General features: G+C 37.2%; 3 protein-coding genes across 3 annotated transcripts; 1 reads left to right on the top strand and 2 right to left on the bottom strand.

Annotated features, from left to right (window-relative positions):
* Window positions 1–293: 293 nt before the first annotated feature.
* On the bottom strand, window positions 294–3120 carry LOC126679294 (esterase-like). Its single transcript, XM_050374294.2, has 5 exons — window positions 2711–3120; window positions 2157–2366; window positions 1878–2047; window positions 670–934; window positions 294–574 (listed from the first exon to the last, which is right to left on the bottom strand). Exons 1-5 carry the CDS (start codon window positions 2991–2993, stop codon window positions 309–311), a joined length of 1194 nt encoding a protein of 397 aa, XP_050230251.1. The 5' UTR covers window positions 2994–3120; the 3' UTR covers window positions 294–308.
* A 291-nt stretch (window positions 3121–3411) lies between these two features.
* On the bottom strand, window positions 3412–6715 carry LOC126673299 (GDSL esterase/lipase ENOD8-like). The gene is made up of 5 exons (XM_050367390.1): window positions 6703–6715; window positions 5416–5625; window positions 4740–4909; window positions 4398–4659; window positions 3412–3659 (listed from the first exon to the last, which is right to left on the bottom strand). The coding sequence occupies exons 1-5, from the start codon at window positions 6713–6715 to the stop codon at window positions 3412–3414; spliced, it is 903 nt and encodes a 300-aa protein (XP_050223347.1).
* Window positions 6672–8252, top strand: LOC126679304 (glucan endo-1,3-beta-glucosidase-like). The gene is made up of 2 exons (XM_050374306.2): window positions 6672–6780; window positions 7180–8252. The coding sequence occupies exons 1-2, from the start codon at window positions 6714–6716 to the stop codon at window positions 8139–8141; spliced, it is 1029 nt and encodes a 342-aa protein (XP_050230263.1). The 5' UTR covers window positions 6672–6713; the 3' UTR covers window positions 8142–8252.
* Window positions 8253–14728: the final 6476 nt, after the last annotated feature.

Consider the following 14728-nt stretch of genomic DNA (forward strand, 5'->3'; position numbering starts at 1 on the left):
TATATAATATAATTTTTATAACTTTTCAAAAAAATTAAGATAATCATGTAATTATCTACATGAATTAAATATTAATTTACCACTAAATTTTATATATATATATATGTATATATATATATATATAATGATATAACGTTTCAATTATTGTTTGAAAATAAAATTTACAAGGCAAAATACATAACTTGTGGTGACTCATATTTTCATACAGCATAAAAACCAACACATACATTTATCTCACATAAATAAGAGATACAGATTTACAGTAATATATATATATATATATATATATATATATATAATGGTTTGTTTCAAAATGTAGTTCGGTGGCATGCCTGATTCAAAGGAACAGGCGGATCGGAGAATGCTCCGGTAGAAATTTGATCGAAAACAAACTGATTGGCAGCTTCAGTATAGTGAACTCCATCCCAATTTATTCGCACTGAGAGGTTATCACATGGCTGGTTTATAAGAACTTGACTCCCATTTATGATCGCTGGACTTCCACATCTAGCTGTATTGCTATTGTTATATTTTCCTCCATACCCACAACATGCTACTAGTGGAAGCTCAAATCCTGCAATCAATCCAGCCCAATGCAATATAATATTCAAATTTTAAAAAATAAAATATTTTTCTTGATTTTAAAAAATCAGGTATTGTGTGATTTACCGTATTTTTGGGCTTGACTGATTAAAGAATATTTTGCAGAGTAAATGTCAACGTATGTGAATGAAGCTGAAGGAAAATCCCTTCTAAGTTGAGAGACTGTTTCTTTCAATTTGAAATTAAAATGTTGTACTACTTCATTGAAATGTTTTGCACAACCAGTAGTATCTCTCTCCGCTAATGGAAAATTTGTCAGGAAATAAGGAAGACAGCCGATTGGTCCTGTGTTGTGAATCCAAAATGATCTACCGCCCAATTTTGTAATGTTCTGCATCAAGTAATTAATTACTTAATTATATGATTATCCTATAATTAGTAGTGCTAATGTGACATCACGTGATCTTAATATTTATGATTATATGATGAGGACTAAAAAGATAATTTTATGATGGGATTATTATAAATTTGGTGTGTGAACTTGTTTGAAATTAACAATTTAGTGTTTGAACTAAAACTTATTACGATCTAGTGTTTAAACTTGTTAAAAAGTTACAAATTGGTGTTTGAACTTGCTAAAAAGTTGCAAACAAGTGTTTTCACCAAGTCATCTTCAGGTTACAGGTTACCACTATTAAAAAAAAGATAAATTTAGTTTCTAGAGTTTTCAAACAGCCGTACTGATAAGTACAAAAAATATTTTCAATTTAATCCATCTTTTTTAATTCTCAAATAAAAAAACTTTTGAAATAGTATAAAATATATTGTTTGAATAATAATTAATTAAATTAAAGTTTATTAAACTAGTTTAATGAGTAATCCAACTGAGAGTTCGGACTCTAATAAACCAGATTCATCTAATATAGACTCTGAAATAAATATTGTTCAAACTGATGGAAAAATATCAAGTCATATAGGCATAATTAAAAAAATTTATTATCGGTCTTGTTAGTAGTCCGATGATGGGAAAATGGCTAAAAACGCTCATTTGATAAAATTTTAAAAAGTTAAAATACTAATTTAAAAGGAATAAAAGTTTAGAAACTCAAAAAGCAAATTTTGAAAAGTTCGAATGGTGGTGTAATTTATCCAAAAATAAAATAAAAGATTAAACCCGCGCATGAAAATGCAGGCTAACACAGGCTTGGGCTGAGGAAGCGTTTGGGTGAGCCAGGCGTATATCTGGCCCAATGATAATATGTCAATTATGATGGAAAAGGAACAAAATTATGGGACTATGAGTGCAAATTATTCAAACTAGTGAAATTAGTTACCTTAATGTTGAGCGAGAACCTATTCAGAATATCTGGAACAGACGCTTTCACTTCTTCAAATGACATATTATGCAAAAGTCCGCCTTGAAGATCATTCTGGCCAATATCAAACGTGTACAAAGCCTTTCCAAAATATTCTTCCTTAGGCATCAATTTTGCAAAAATACCACCTACATACACAAATTCAGCCTATTTTATCCAGAAGCATTCTGATAATAGACACATTTTCTAATTTATTATCACATTCAAGAAATAAATAGATTTAGTATACTTAATTACCGTTCTTCCTGATGATTTGTGATCGGTTCTTGAAATTCAAGAATTGTCGGAATTGGATATCAAGGAAAAAAGGGCTATCGGAGCCACTGGGAATAACGCTAGAAGGCAGTCTGATGGTGGATGATCCGGTCGCAAAATTTGCACCGTGAGTGAAGCTTGTTCCCAAGGAATTCAGGTATGCACTAAGATATGGCAGATTCAAGCTCTGTGCTGGATATACATGTTCAATTTCTTCATACTGTCAGTACTCATATTGATCCATGTTCAACAAAATTAAATTATTGTTCTCATAATGCATGGGAAGTGAGTTCAGTTTGTACATTATTCGACTATTATTTTAATTAATATGGGACAATCAACTTTTAATAATTTTCTTCTTCTTGGATCTATCTAATTATTTGTTTATGTATGCATTGGATGCGACATTTTAATATATTACCAATTTGACATTAGAAATTTAGATCTATGAAAAACAAATAATCGAGAAAAACACACACACACAAAAGAATGTTAAATATAGGCAAAGATAAACATCTGAAGTAAATGTTACTTACCAATAAAATCTATAATCAATCTTCCGTCGGAGTATCTTCCGGCTGGCATGTGAAAATACGTTTGGCCATAGGGAGGATTAGGAGGAAAGAAGGCGGAAGGTAATCCGCCCGTATCCGAGTTGGAATCGCCAAAGTTGAAGATGGCCTCAAATTTACAGCTTCTTAAACCAATTACAGGGTTTAAAATAGCAAAGCTTACTAGAAGCGTGAAAAATGAGTAGGAGACAGGAAATGAAAATTTGTAATTAGCGCAAGAAAATCCCATTTTGCATGTAAAAAGCATAACACTGTTGAGATGTAAGATTCAATATAGAGAGCGAGTATATTTATAGCCGTTTACACTGTATATTGTAGCATTATATGCTTAAAAAATGACTAAAGTGAGATGTGCGTAGCCAAATTGCTAGATTTAGTAGTTCGTAAGTCATACCTTATATCAAGTTGAGGCATAGTTTATTAAATTCAAATGTTACACATTTAATTATTTAAGCTTGATAAATTTTGAAGGTCAACGGATAGTCCCTTTCTTCGCGGATTGATAATACCCAATTAGATAATTTTTTTTTTTTTAGGAATTAGATAATTTTTAGATGGATTAGATCCACTAAGTCATCCATAAACATAATTAATTAATTTGATTACATTATCAAATAAAAGGTTAATTATAAATAAAGTATGAATGTAGCACGAACTTTTCAATTTCAACACGACAATTTCAAGGGAAGAGGTGGATGAGAGAAGAGTCCTGTAGCAATTTGATTGAAAACAAATTGATTGGCTGAGTCAGTATAATGAATTCCGTCCCAAATGACTCGAACCGATGGTTCATCACATGAACTCACTACTATATTTGTGCCATTTACTGCCACTGTATCTCCACATTGACCGCTATTGTTGAAGTTGTATTTACCTCCATACCCACAACATGCTACAAGTGGAAACTCAAATCCTATATGATTCACAAACACACACACAAAAAATGTTAATTAGTTCATAATTGCCCTTTATTGAAAAAAAAAATCCATAATAAAATAAAATTTATCTAATAAATCAGTTTCAAAGCGTCTATAAATGAATTAACAACTCAGAAAATAATTAGATATATGATTTAAAATAAGCCTAATGTCTCAAAATACCTCGATTTCTTAACCCCTTCTCAATATTATTCTGGCGTTATAAAATTGTAAATTGTACTAAATTCACAACTTTCACTTTCAATTGTAACTACAACTACTGAATTAATCTCTTTTCCATTAAAAAAATATTCGAATATGTCATTCATCTCAAATTTTTCAAACGAAAAAGAGTTCAAATATAAGTCATTTATAAGGATTTTTTTGAAATTTATTCGAATGGAGAAGAATTCAATTTACAAAGTTAAAGTTAAGTACTATTGTAAAGAAGTTAAAAAGTCAAATTTTTTAGGACATTAAACCTTCTAAAAGGTGATTTATAACCACATGCGTGCCATCTGATATAAATTTAATCAACGATTTAGAGTTCGGGTTGTCGCATTACAATTTAATAAGAAAAACTTAATCAGTTAGCGTCTAATATAAAATCAAATTTCAGCATGTTTAAATAAAAAATAAGTGATTATCAATAAAATAATTGTCAAATTAGTTTTTTGGATTTTAAATTTTAAAGATTTTGAACCCAAAAAAAAAATCATATATGCATGACTTACCGTATTTGTGGGGCGATCTAAACAAAGAGTACTTGACAGAATAGACATCAACATATATGAATGCAGCCAAAGGAAAATCCGATCTGAGTTGAGCAATTGACTCATTCAACTTAAAGTTGAAGTATTGAGAAACTTCATTGAAACGTTTCAAGCAGCCGGCTTCGTCCTTTTCTCCGGGGAAATTGGCCAACATGTAAGGAAGGCAACCGATTGGTCCAGTATTATGAATCCAAAATGATCTACCTCCTAAGTTGTATATGTTCTGCGTCCATAGTTTGATAATTAATTAGCGCATGAACTAGTAGCTAGTACTTATGTTCTTCACTGAAATATGTTGAGTACCTTAATGTTTTCTGAAAATTGATTGATCATATCAGGGACAGATGAATTTACTTGTTCAATTGACATATTACTCAAAAATGCATCTCCAATATCATTATGTCCAATATCAACTGTGTACAAAGCCTTTGAAAAATATTCATCCTTTGGCATCAGCGATGCAAATACACCACCTACCCACATTGATTAAAAGTTCATCAATGAAAAAAAGGCCTAATGAATTAAAACAAAATCAAACCTATTTGAATTTTTTTCAAACCTAATTAAAACTTTTAATTTCAACAATTTTAGTGCAATTTTGAAGGTCGACAATAATTCTAAATCCAATTTTAAAAATTGATTAATTAGCACTTGACTTGTTGCATAAAACAATTAATTTTTAAAAGTCATGTAAAACTATAAAAATAAAGTGTTTTTTTCATAAAAAAATTGGATATCTAAATTTCGTAATTCATCATTGAAAATAATAATAACACAAGCCAATTTGAAGAATTAGTGCAATTGGGGCAAAACTATTGTTTTTTTTTTTAGGGGAAGGAGGTTGCGCTTGTGGGAGGAATTGAATCTACGAACTTAACAGTATGTTGTCCAGTGTTTATACTATTTGAGCAAAACTATTGTTAACCGTTTAAATTGGACTAAAATTCCCAAAATTTAGATATTTGGTTGGAAATTGTACCTTGTTTCTTTATTACTTGTGATTTGAGTCTGAATTGTACCAACTGAAGGTATTGCACCTCAAGAAAGAATGGACTAGATAAACCATTAGGTATAATACTGGATGGTAGCCTGATGGTGGCTCCTCCGGCAGCAAAATTTGCACCATGTGTGAAGTTTGTTCCAATGGAATTAAGATATGCGTTAAGATACGGTACATTCAAACTCTTTGCTGTAAAAGCAACACTTTCATCAAAGTTATCAATGAGGAAAATAATCACAGAACAAAATCATATAGCACAAAAGAAATTTGTCTATAATTATATAGATCTAATTGGAGAAATTCTTAGGTGAACCAAGTCCACCACGTAGGATTATGAACCAATTAATGAAAGGCATAATTATTAATGATTATTTAATGTGTTTTATTTAGAATTAATGTGCCTTTCATTAATTGGCTCATGTAAGTAATCACGCCACGTGTCACGTATTAAATGGATGGTTCATAATCCTACATGGTGAACTTGATTTATCTAAAAATTTCTCGTCTAATTGACAAAATAATCTCAGACTTTTGGGAGTATCTATTAATTTTTTTATCTTATTTTCAAAAATTATATGGCTATTTTCTCCAAATGTAGATTAATTTATCATAAAAATAATTTAAGATAATAAAGTATACATTATTTTATGAATTAAACTCGTTTTGGTATGCCTTTTGGATATAAGACTCAAAACGCTAAATTATTGGACCAAAGAGACATGATTATTATTCATAATATATATATTTATTAATTTTATGATAGTTACCGATATATTAATTTATTTTGCCTATATATTACTACTTATGAATTATGAGCTTTACTCATGTGAAATTGTGAATGTGATAGCCGGTCCATGATAAATCCGAATTAGATAAATTGATTCTCAAGTGATTAGAAAATATGCATTGAACTCTAAAACAAAACACATACTAATTTAAAAAAAACAAGGGTGAACAAGGAAAGCCAATACTTATGGTGCGGGAAATAATTAATTGTAGTAGTTTGGAGAAAGTATTAAGATGCACACACAAAGATTTGCAGAAAAGTAATGTAACAATTTATATGACATGAATTATAAGATATATTAGGATCCTGAGTAGCCTACTTTGCATTTTATTTACCCTCTCTTTATCTTCTTGTCTTTACATATTTTTGACATAAACTCACTTGCTATGACTAATTTATATAAGACTAATATGTTTAACCTTAGCAAAATCCTACATGTATATATTTACACATTTCAAGCTACCTCAAAAGTACTCAACCATCATCTACCATGGCCTGCCATTTTCATCTCCTCTATCCAGCTTTTCTGCTCCTTATAATCGGACCGATTTTGGCAGGTTAGTTTAATCTCCTTAAATGATTTACAACGACAGTAATGAATTGTTGTTGAATGTGCTTACACCATTACTTTAAATTTATTATTATGATTTTGAATATGCTGTATTTGCTTTTGTTTCAATAAGTTATTTAACAGTCAATACACCAATTTTATTAGTTTTATAAAATTAAAAGTTTATTAATTTTTTGACAATGGTTGACAACAACAACTATTTAATTGTCTATACGTATTATTGCTATAATTCAGAAACTGCTATTAAATTGAGTTAAAATTGTTATATTTTTTGTTTATCTTATGTTGATGGATCCGCATCTATATATATATAATCAAATGATCGTACACACAGGTTGCAATTAATTGATTATGTTCTGACTTGTTCTACGCATCTCTTAATTAGGTGGTTCCAATTTAGGAGTATGCTATGGCATGTTAGGCGACAATCTTCCATCAGCACGCGAAGTAATCTCAATGTACAAATCAAACCACTTGGGAAAAATCAGACTCTACAATCCAGACTTATCAGCACTAGAAGCCCTTCGCGGTTCACATATCCAAGTTTTAGTTGGAGTCCTAAACGAAGAACTTCCCCAGCTCGCAAACTCTTATACAGCAGCATACGACTGGGTTCAACAATTCATCCGCCCATACTGGCCCCATGTACGTTTCCAATACATCGCAGTCGGAAATGAACTCATTCCGGGATACTACGCTCCTTATATTCTTCCGGCAATGCAGAACATGAACTCTGCTTTAACATTAGCGGGTCTTTCGCGCTATATCAAAGTCTCTACCTCAGTTTCTACAGCAGTTTTAGGAGTATCCTATCCGCCTTCTGCCGGAGTTTTTGCAGAAGAAACTCTGACCTACATGGTTCCGATTGCACATTATTTGAACAGAACCGGTGCGCCACTTTTAGCCAATGTGTATCCATATTTCGCCTACATTTCTAATCCTCATAATATTCCGTTACATTATGCTTTACTCACTTCTGACGATGTTATCGTACGCGATGGTGATTTAAATTATCTTAATTTGTTTGATGCTATTGTCGATTCGCTACATTCGTCTTTGGAGAATGTCGGAGCGGCTCAAGTTCCAATTGTAGTGTCGGAAACAGGTTGGCCGTCCGCCGGAGGTAGCGAGGCAGAGAGCAATATTGGAAATGCATATTTATACAATTCGAACCTAGTGAGACATGTTCTGTCTTCCAGGGGCACGCCGAAATGGCCCGGCAAGGCGATTGAGACTTACTTGTTTGCTATGTTTAATGAGAATTTGAAAGGAGGCGACGCTGTAGAGCAACATTGGGGGTTGTTTTATCCAAATAAAATGGCAGTTTATCCCATTAATTTCTCATAAGGAAAATTTGAAAATGTTAAGTACTCTTCTTATATTTGATTAAGCCAATAAAGTTCTGAGCAAATTGTATTAATTAAATATCGTTATTTTCAAAAAAAATATGTTATTTTCTCAGCTGTCAGTTTTGTATTTCAAATATATATATATATATATATCATTTTGATTTTTATATTTATGCCATAGGAATTAGGAATGCATTCTTACAGATTAATGGGCTCCAATAAAAATAACAGAAATTACAAGAATCATATGAAATCAAAAGGGAACTCAATTGTAACCAAAAAAAAAAAAAGAACCCCACTTTTGGCCGGTTAACTAATATTTGAAGGGGTGCATAACAGAATTAAGAGTAGTTGCAATCGCGAATAAATTTTTAAAATTTTATAATTATGTTCCAATTCGAAAAGTTTGTTGGAACTTGATAAATCACCAACGCCTGGACCGGTCAGATGAACCTGAAAGAACAAGAACACAGAAAATCAGACGAAGAACCGGTGGGGGTCACCGGTAATTCGCTCCGACGATCAAGTCAGTATTTACTTGGAGAAGAAGAAAGAAGAAGAAAGAAGAAGAGAAAAGAAGAGAAAAGAGTGTAGAGTGAGAAAAAAGAGATACCTTTAGGGTTTGCTGATAAGGTGGTTTATATAGTTTTACCTAGCACGTGTATTCCGTAGTGGATTCTTACTCTTTTTGGTCCCCACAAAATCGGTTAGTAGACGTGGTTTGCTCACGTTGGATCTCGTTTCTCGAGCAAGATATGCAGTACATGAAAACGCCTATGTGTCAGATTCTGTTCAGAGTTTGTTATGGAAAATGCTAACTCGGCCAAACACCGTGAACCGAGCTATCTGATACCTGTGATAGAGGTATGGCTACTCCGGGATGGTCAATCATGTAGTTCGGTCTCTCCGTGGTCTTTTCCTCTGGTAGATCGGTCGAAAATGGTCACTAGGCATTAGGTCCTTATGTTCGTTTGACCTGGTGAGGTTTCATGTTGGTGAGGCTGTTTCACCGCCTTGTTGCTGGTCTCATTATCACTAGTCCCCCCCCAGGATGTCGGACATTTATGTTCGTGGTTGGGGATTTCGTTGGCCGAGTTGAATTTTTGCGTGGGGTAAGACTGAGTTCCGTTGGTCCGGTGTCAGACTCCTGTATATGTTGTCAGAGGATACGTCGCTTCACTTGTCCTTTTTCTGGCATGATTTGTTTGGTTGTGACAGCTGTAGGCGACGTGCATCAATCTTGTTTGTCCCGATGTGAATTAAGCTTAGATGACTGCCACTTGTTCTTTTTCTGGTTTTTTGAAAATTTTTGTGTTGACGTGAAACTCTTCAGTTTCCCTCCTTTTTCAGTTACTTTCTATTTTGGAGTGTCTTTAATTTCCCCTTAACCGCTGCGTCCTTTGCTTTTCCCTTTAAACTGAAATTCAAAGAAAAACGGTTCTCTTTTCTTTCCCTTTAAACTGAAAGAAAAAACGCTTCCCTTTACTTTCCCTTTAAACTGATAAGAACAACGCTTCCCTTTACACATCTGTTCCCTGTTTCTGGTTCCATCGTCAATTTGCTTTCAAGCTTGTGTTTCTTTGTTGCCGGTGCTCATTTCCCCTATATTTGCTGCTTTTTGTGTGATCTGCCGCTACATTGTCCAGTGAGTTCTTCTTCCCCCTTTTTAATTTCTGTTTGTATGTATATGACATGATTTGCTTCGTTTTTGTTTTTTGATATACTGCGTAGTGATAGTCTGGCTTAGGATTTTGCATGTTTTAGCGTTTGTTCGTTTATACTTTGGATTTGTTAGGGAGATTCTCGGTTCTGCATATTTGGAAAGTTTTGTTAGTGATTTTTCGGGGATAACTGGGTATTGAGTGTTCTTCGTGTTCTTCGTGTTCTTCGTGTTCGTCTATTAGGAAAAACTTTTGTCTGTGTTTTTTACCTTTAATCTTCTGAGATTAGGAATTTTGTTTTAAGACCTGTTTGTGATATCTCGGTAGTCCTTTTTACCTTAGGCTTCTATTCTCTTTAGGTATGTCGGACGAATATGATGAACACGAAGGTCAGGGGTATACCGACAATTGTGAAAGTGAGTCGGATGGGGTGGACGTAGACTCCCCTATTGAGAGGGTAGATAGACCGTTAAAACGCCTTCGAAGAGGTGTTGAAGACGTTGCTGATCCCGCCGAGCTCGAAGACTCGGTCATTTTAGTTCGGGACAGGAAGTCTAAAAAGAAAACCGCGAAGGCCGGATCTGACGCAGTTCCGACCGAGGAGAAGGTCGAGGTTAGCCGTAAGGGTAAAGGGAAAGCTAAAGCTCCTGCTGAGAAAGTTAAGAAGGATGAAGAGGAGTCTTTAGTTCCATCTCGGTGTACGGAAGCTTATCTGGCTAAGGTTAGGCGTTTGTTTGATATCAACGAACCGTATGCTCTCTCTTTGGTCCCAGAGGGGGAGCTGGCCAATGTGACGACTGCTTCCAACACCATTACACTTTTCACCGAGCACCTGCAATCCGGAATTCGCTTCCCGTTGGACCCCTTGTACGAGCAGCTAAGCCAAACGTACCGAGTTCCTCTTGCCCAGCTGCATCCCAACGCGTTGCGGCACTTTACATGCTTTTTAGTACGCTGTAAAGCCCATAAAATTGTCCCCAGCGTTCGTTTATTTGCCTGTCTCTATAGTATGACGCTGGTGGACAATCAACATTTTGCCCATTTCCGGTTTCGTCCGTCCCGGAGTGGATTTATTGAGAAGGTGGTTTTAGGCATGCAAGATTCTTTGAAGCACTGGCGGGAAGATTTCTTCCGAGTAACGAGGTCGGATCAGAAGGATTTCCTATCTTGCAAGTTGTGGGTTAATAAACCACAAGTGCTAGACAAGTCTTTCTTTACTCCTGGCGATCTGGAGTACGCCAGCATAGATCTCCTCCACCAAGCTAACCTTGCTCGGGGGATCCCACATGCAAACCACCTATTCCCTAAATTGCCCCTTAAGTACTGGTCTAAAGATAAGAAGGCTGTGATGGCTAACGGTATATGTCTTGGTGTTTGATTTTTGTTTTTGGTTTTTTTTTTTTTTTTTTTTTTTTTTTTTGCTTTGTCTTATTTTGGGTATATGTACTGACTGATCTCAATATTTGATTTTGCAGTGGAGATTGATCCCTCTAGGTTGAAGAAGAGGCCTCAGAAGAAAAAGAAAAATGAGCCTCTTCTTGCTGCTCCGAGCAACTTGGCTGCTGGCCCCGCTGCTCGTGGGGTGGGACCTCTGATCCCGGGGGGTGCAACCGGGGAGGCGCCTCCCGTTCTTTTGGCTCAGCAGAGCCCGGTTCGGGTATCCAACGATGATCCGGAAGGTCGGGATTTTGTCCTTCCGGAACATCGTAACTTGCCTGACCGGGTGTCTACCTCAGACGAGGCCAATCAGCCTCTCCGGGTTCCGGTCAAAGATCTTCTGCAGATTATCGACCTTGACCTGACCACCCTTCAGACTGAAAGGTCGGGTAAAAGAAAGAGAGAAGATGGCCAACCGGATGCTTCCACCTCCTCCGAGATTCCAGTGATAACGCCTGCGATGTTTTTTGATTGGATGTCGCTGTGCTGTATGAAGAATCATCTGGCTGTTACCCTGGATACTCTACCGGTTGCTGATGAGGTAGCTCGGGTCACTACTTTCCCTGATGACCGGGCCCTTTATAGGCAAGCCTCTCCACGGAATTTTGGGGCGATGATCTCATCTCTTAGCCTTAAGGTATTTTGTTGTTTTCTTTCCCCTTTTTTTTTTTTTTTTTACTTATTGCGTGTTGTTTTTTGTTTTTATTTTCATTCAGTCGGCTCAGGTTGGTCACCTGGTGAGCGAGGCATATGGGAAGCTCCATGATGACTGGGAGGCGGTGTGCCAACAGCTGAAGGTGGAGAAAGAGCGGTTGGTTGAGGCAAAGGAGGCTCTGGAGAGGGAGAAAGGTCTGTTGAAAGAGAAAACCCAACGGGTTGAGGAACTGGAAAAGAGGACGTCGGATGACGCTGTTAGGATGGAGGGCCTGTCGGGTGAGGTTGCTGCTCTGACTAAAGACCGAGATGATTTAAAAAGAGATTTTGAAGAGCAACTCTGCGATATCACCAAGAGGAACTCTATAGCGGTCGATCAGCTGAAGGATGAAGTGGTACAGCTTCGGAAGCAGGCCGAGGTGCATGATGAGCAATTGAGATCCCAACTTCTGGCGAGGGATGAGGAATGGGGGGTTAAGCTGACCGACAAGGAAGATAAACTTTATGAGAACCTTCGCCAAATCCTTCGTGCTGGTGAGAAGAAGGTTTCAGATGCTGCCCGAGCTCTGGGAGGGGAGAATGTAGACTTAACCCCTTTCGAGCTCGATATTGATGAGCTGATAAAGATTGTGCCTACTCTCCCTCCTGAAGAAGAAGAGGATGATTACCTCGTTTCCCCGGAGGAGGATGATAGGGCTCCTGGGGCGTGATGTCGTTTATTTTTTGTAAAAACAATATTTGTTGGATCCCTTAGTGGGGTCCTGTTTTGACTTTTGCAGTACGTTTAATGAACTTTTGTATCTTGGTTTGAATACTTTTTAATATTTTTGTTTCTTGTCTTTCCTTTCCTTTACCGAGCTATTTTTCCTTTGTAGGTTCTGATTTTGTGTTTTTGTTTAAGTGTTGAAATTCTATGTTCTTTCAAAGTGCATGATAGTTTATCTCGGTACATGATAGGTTTTTACTTATTGCTTGGTCACCAAAATAAAATTGAAAAAGGTAGTTCTGAAGATGGTTAAAAATCTGCTTTCTAGATGTGCTGCCGTTGGGCGGCCACAGGGTTCTTAGGACTGGCCTGAGCCTTTTTTAGGACGGCCGAGGCCTTTCTTAGGACGGCCGAGGCCTTTCTTTGGTCGGCCGAGGCCTTTCTTAGGACGGCCGAGGCCTTTCTTAGGACGGCCGAAGCCTTTCTTAGGACGGCCGAAGCCTTTCTTAGGACGGCCGAAGCCTTTCTTAGGACGGCCGAAGCCTTTCTTAGGACGGCCGAAGCCTTTCTTAGGACGGCCGAAGCCTTTCGTAGGACGGCCGAAGCCTTTCGTAGGACGGTCGAAACCTTTCTTAGTACATACGTCTTTTAAATTTTTCTTTTTATATATAAGGGGAAAAACTTATGTTTGAGTTTTACAAAAGCCTAACCCAAACATAAGTGAAAAAACCCCTGAACCTCAACTTACAACAACGAAAAATGCTTAAATAAAGTTAGACATAGAGCGCCCAAAAACTGCTTCTAACTTCCTGCTACTGGTAGTATTTCCTTAGCACTTGCGAGTTCCATGTTCGTGGTATGGTCTTACCAGACATAGAGGCCAAATGATATGCTCCCCCTTTGCCGACCTGAACAACCCGGTATGGCCCTTCCCAATTTGCTTCTAATTTGCCTACCCCAGCATTTCCTTTTCCGATATCAGCTCTTCTACGCACAAGATCGCCCAACTGAAAAACCTGGGGCTTGACTCTGTTGTTATGGTATCTCGCCATTCTTTGTTTATATGCTTCTATATAAGCAGAGGCCTTCTCCCTTCTTTCTTGGAGTAAATCCAGGCTTAGCCTTTGTTCTTCCTCATTTGTTGCTTCATTGAAAAACTGGACTCTTAGAGTAGGCATACCGAGCTCTACTGGCACCATGGCTTCGCATCCGTATGTTAGAGAGAAAGGAGTTTCACCGGTTCCCTCTCGTGGTGTTGTTCGGTAAGCCCATAGTACGTTCTGCAGCTCCTCCACCCATTTCTTCTTTCTGGCGTCTAGTCTTGTCTTCAGTCCTTTTAAGATGGTCCGATTTGTCACTTCGGTCATGCCATTGCTTTGTGGGTGTGTCACTGAAGTGAACCGGAGATCGATTTCTGACTTGGCACAAAAAGCCTTAAACTTCTTGCAGTCGAACTGCTTCCCATTGTCAGCTATCAGAACTCGTGGGAGCCCAAATCGACAGACTATTTCTTTCCAAAAGAACTCTTTAACCCGAGCAGATGTGATGTCGCTTACTGCTTCTGCCTCGACCCACTTAGTAAAATGGTCAATTGCCACGATGAGGAATTTCCTCTTTCGAGTCGCTGGCGGGAAAGGACCCAGGATATCAATTCCCCAGGTGGAGAAAGGCCAAGGACTGATGATTGGTGATTGCTCGGTGGCCGGGGTGTGCCTTAAATTCTGGTGTTGTTGACATCTTTCACATTTTTTCACCAGATCCTCAGCTTGCTTAAGCATCAATGGCCAGTAATATCCTTGCAGGACTACCTTTTTGACTAGTGACCGTGGTGCGATATGGGAACCGCATATGCCCTCGTGTACTTCTTTCAAGACATATTCTCCTTCTTCAGCAGTTAAACATCGAGACCAAGGTCGGAGGAAAGATTTTCTGTAGAGGGTCCCTTCTAAAAAGGCATAGTGTGGTGCTTGACATAGGATCTTGTAGGCCGCCCTCTTATCCTCTGGGAGACTACCTTCTGTTAGATACCGAGCAATGCCAGTCATCCATTCATCTAACGGTTGGGTAAGAAAAATTGTCTCGGGGTAATCTATACTCGATTGGGCGAGTGTGGAAAAATGCACCCCA

The sequence above is a fragment of the Mercurialis annua genome, linkage group LG1-X, assembly GCF_937616625.2.
Source record: "Mercurialis annua linkage group LG1-X, ddMerAnnu1.2, whole genome shotgun sequence".
Taxonomy (NCBI): domain Eukaryota; kingdom Viridiplantae; phylum Streptophyta; class Magnoliopsida; order Malpighiales; family Euphorbiaceae; genus Mercurialis; species Mercurialis annua.

Excerpts from the sequence above, each read along its gene's own strand:
- LOC126679294 (XM_050374294.2), bottom strand. The coding sequence starts at position 2,993 with ATGCTTTTTACATGCAAAATGGGATTTTCTTGCGCTAATTACAAATTT. Across the intron at positions 2,048-2,156 it reads ACAAATCATCAGGAAGAACG|GTGGTATTTTTGCAAAATTG; the intron begins GTAATTAAGTAT and ends TTGTGTATGTAG. Across the intron at positions 935-1,877 it reads GGTTCTCGCTCAACATTAAG|AACATTACAAAATTGGGCGG; the intron begins GTAACTAATTTC and ends TACTTGATGCAG.
- LOC126679304 (XM_050374306.2), top strand. The coding sequence starts at position 6,714 with ATGGCCTGCCATTTTCATCTCCTCTATCCAGCTTTTCTGCTCCTTATA. Across the intron at positions 6,781-7,179 it reads AATCGGACCGATTTTGGCAG|GTGGTTCCAATTTAGGAGTA; the intron begins GTTAGTTTAATC and ends TCTCTTAATTAG.
- LOC126673299 (XM_050367390.1), bottom strand. Across the intron at positions 4,910-5,415 it reads ACAAGTAATAAAGAAACAAG|GTGGTGTATTTGCATCGCTG; the intron begins GTACAATTTCCA and ends CAATGTGGGTAG. Across the intron at positions 3,660-4,397 it reads TAGATCGCCCCACAAATACG|GATTTGAGTTTCCACTTGTA; the intron begins GTAAGTCATGCA and ends TGAATCATATAG.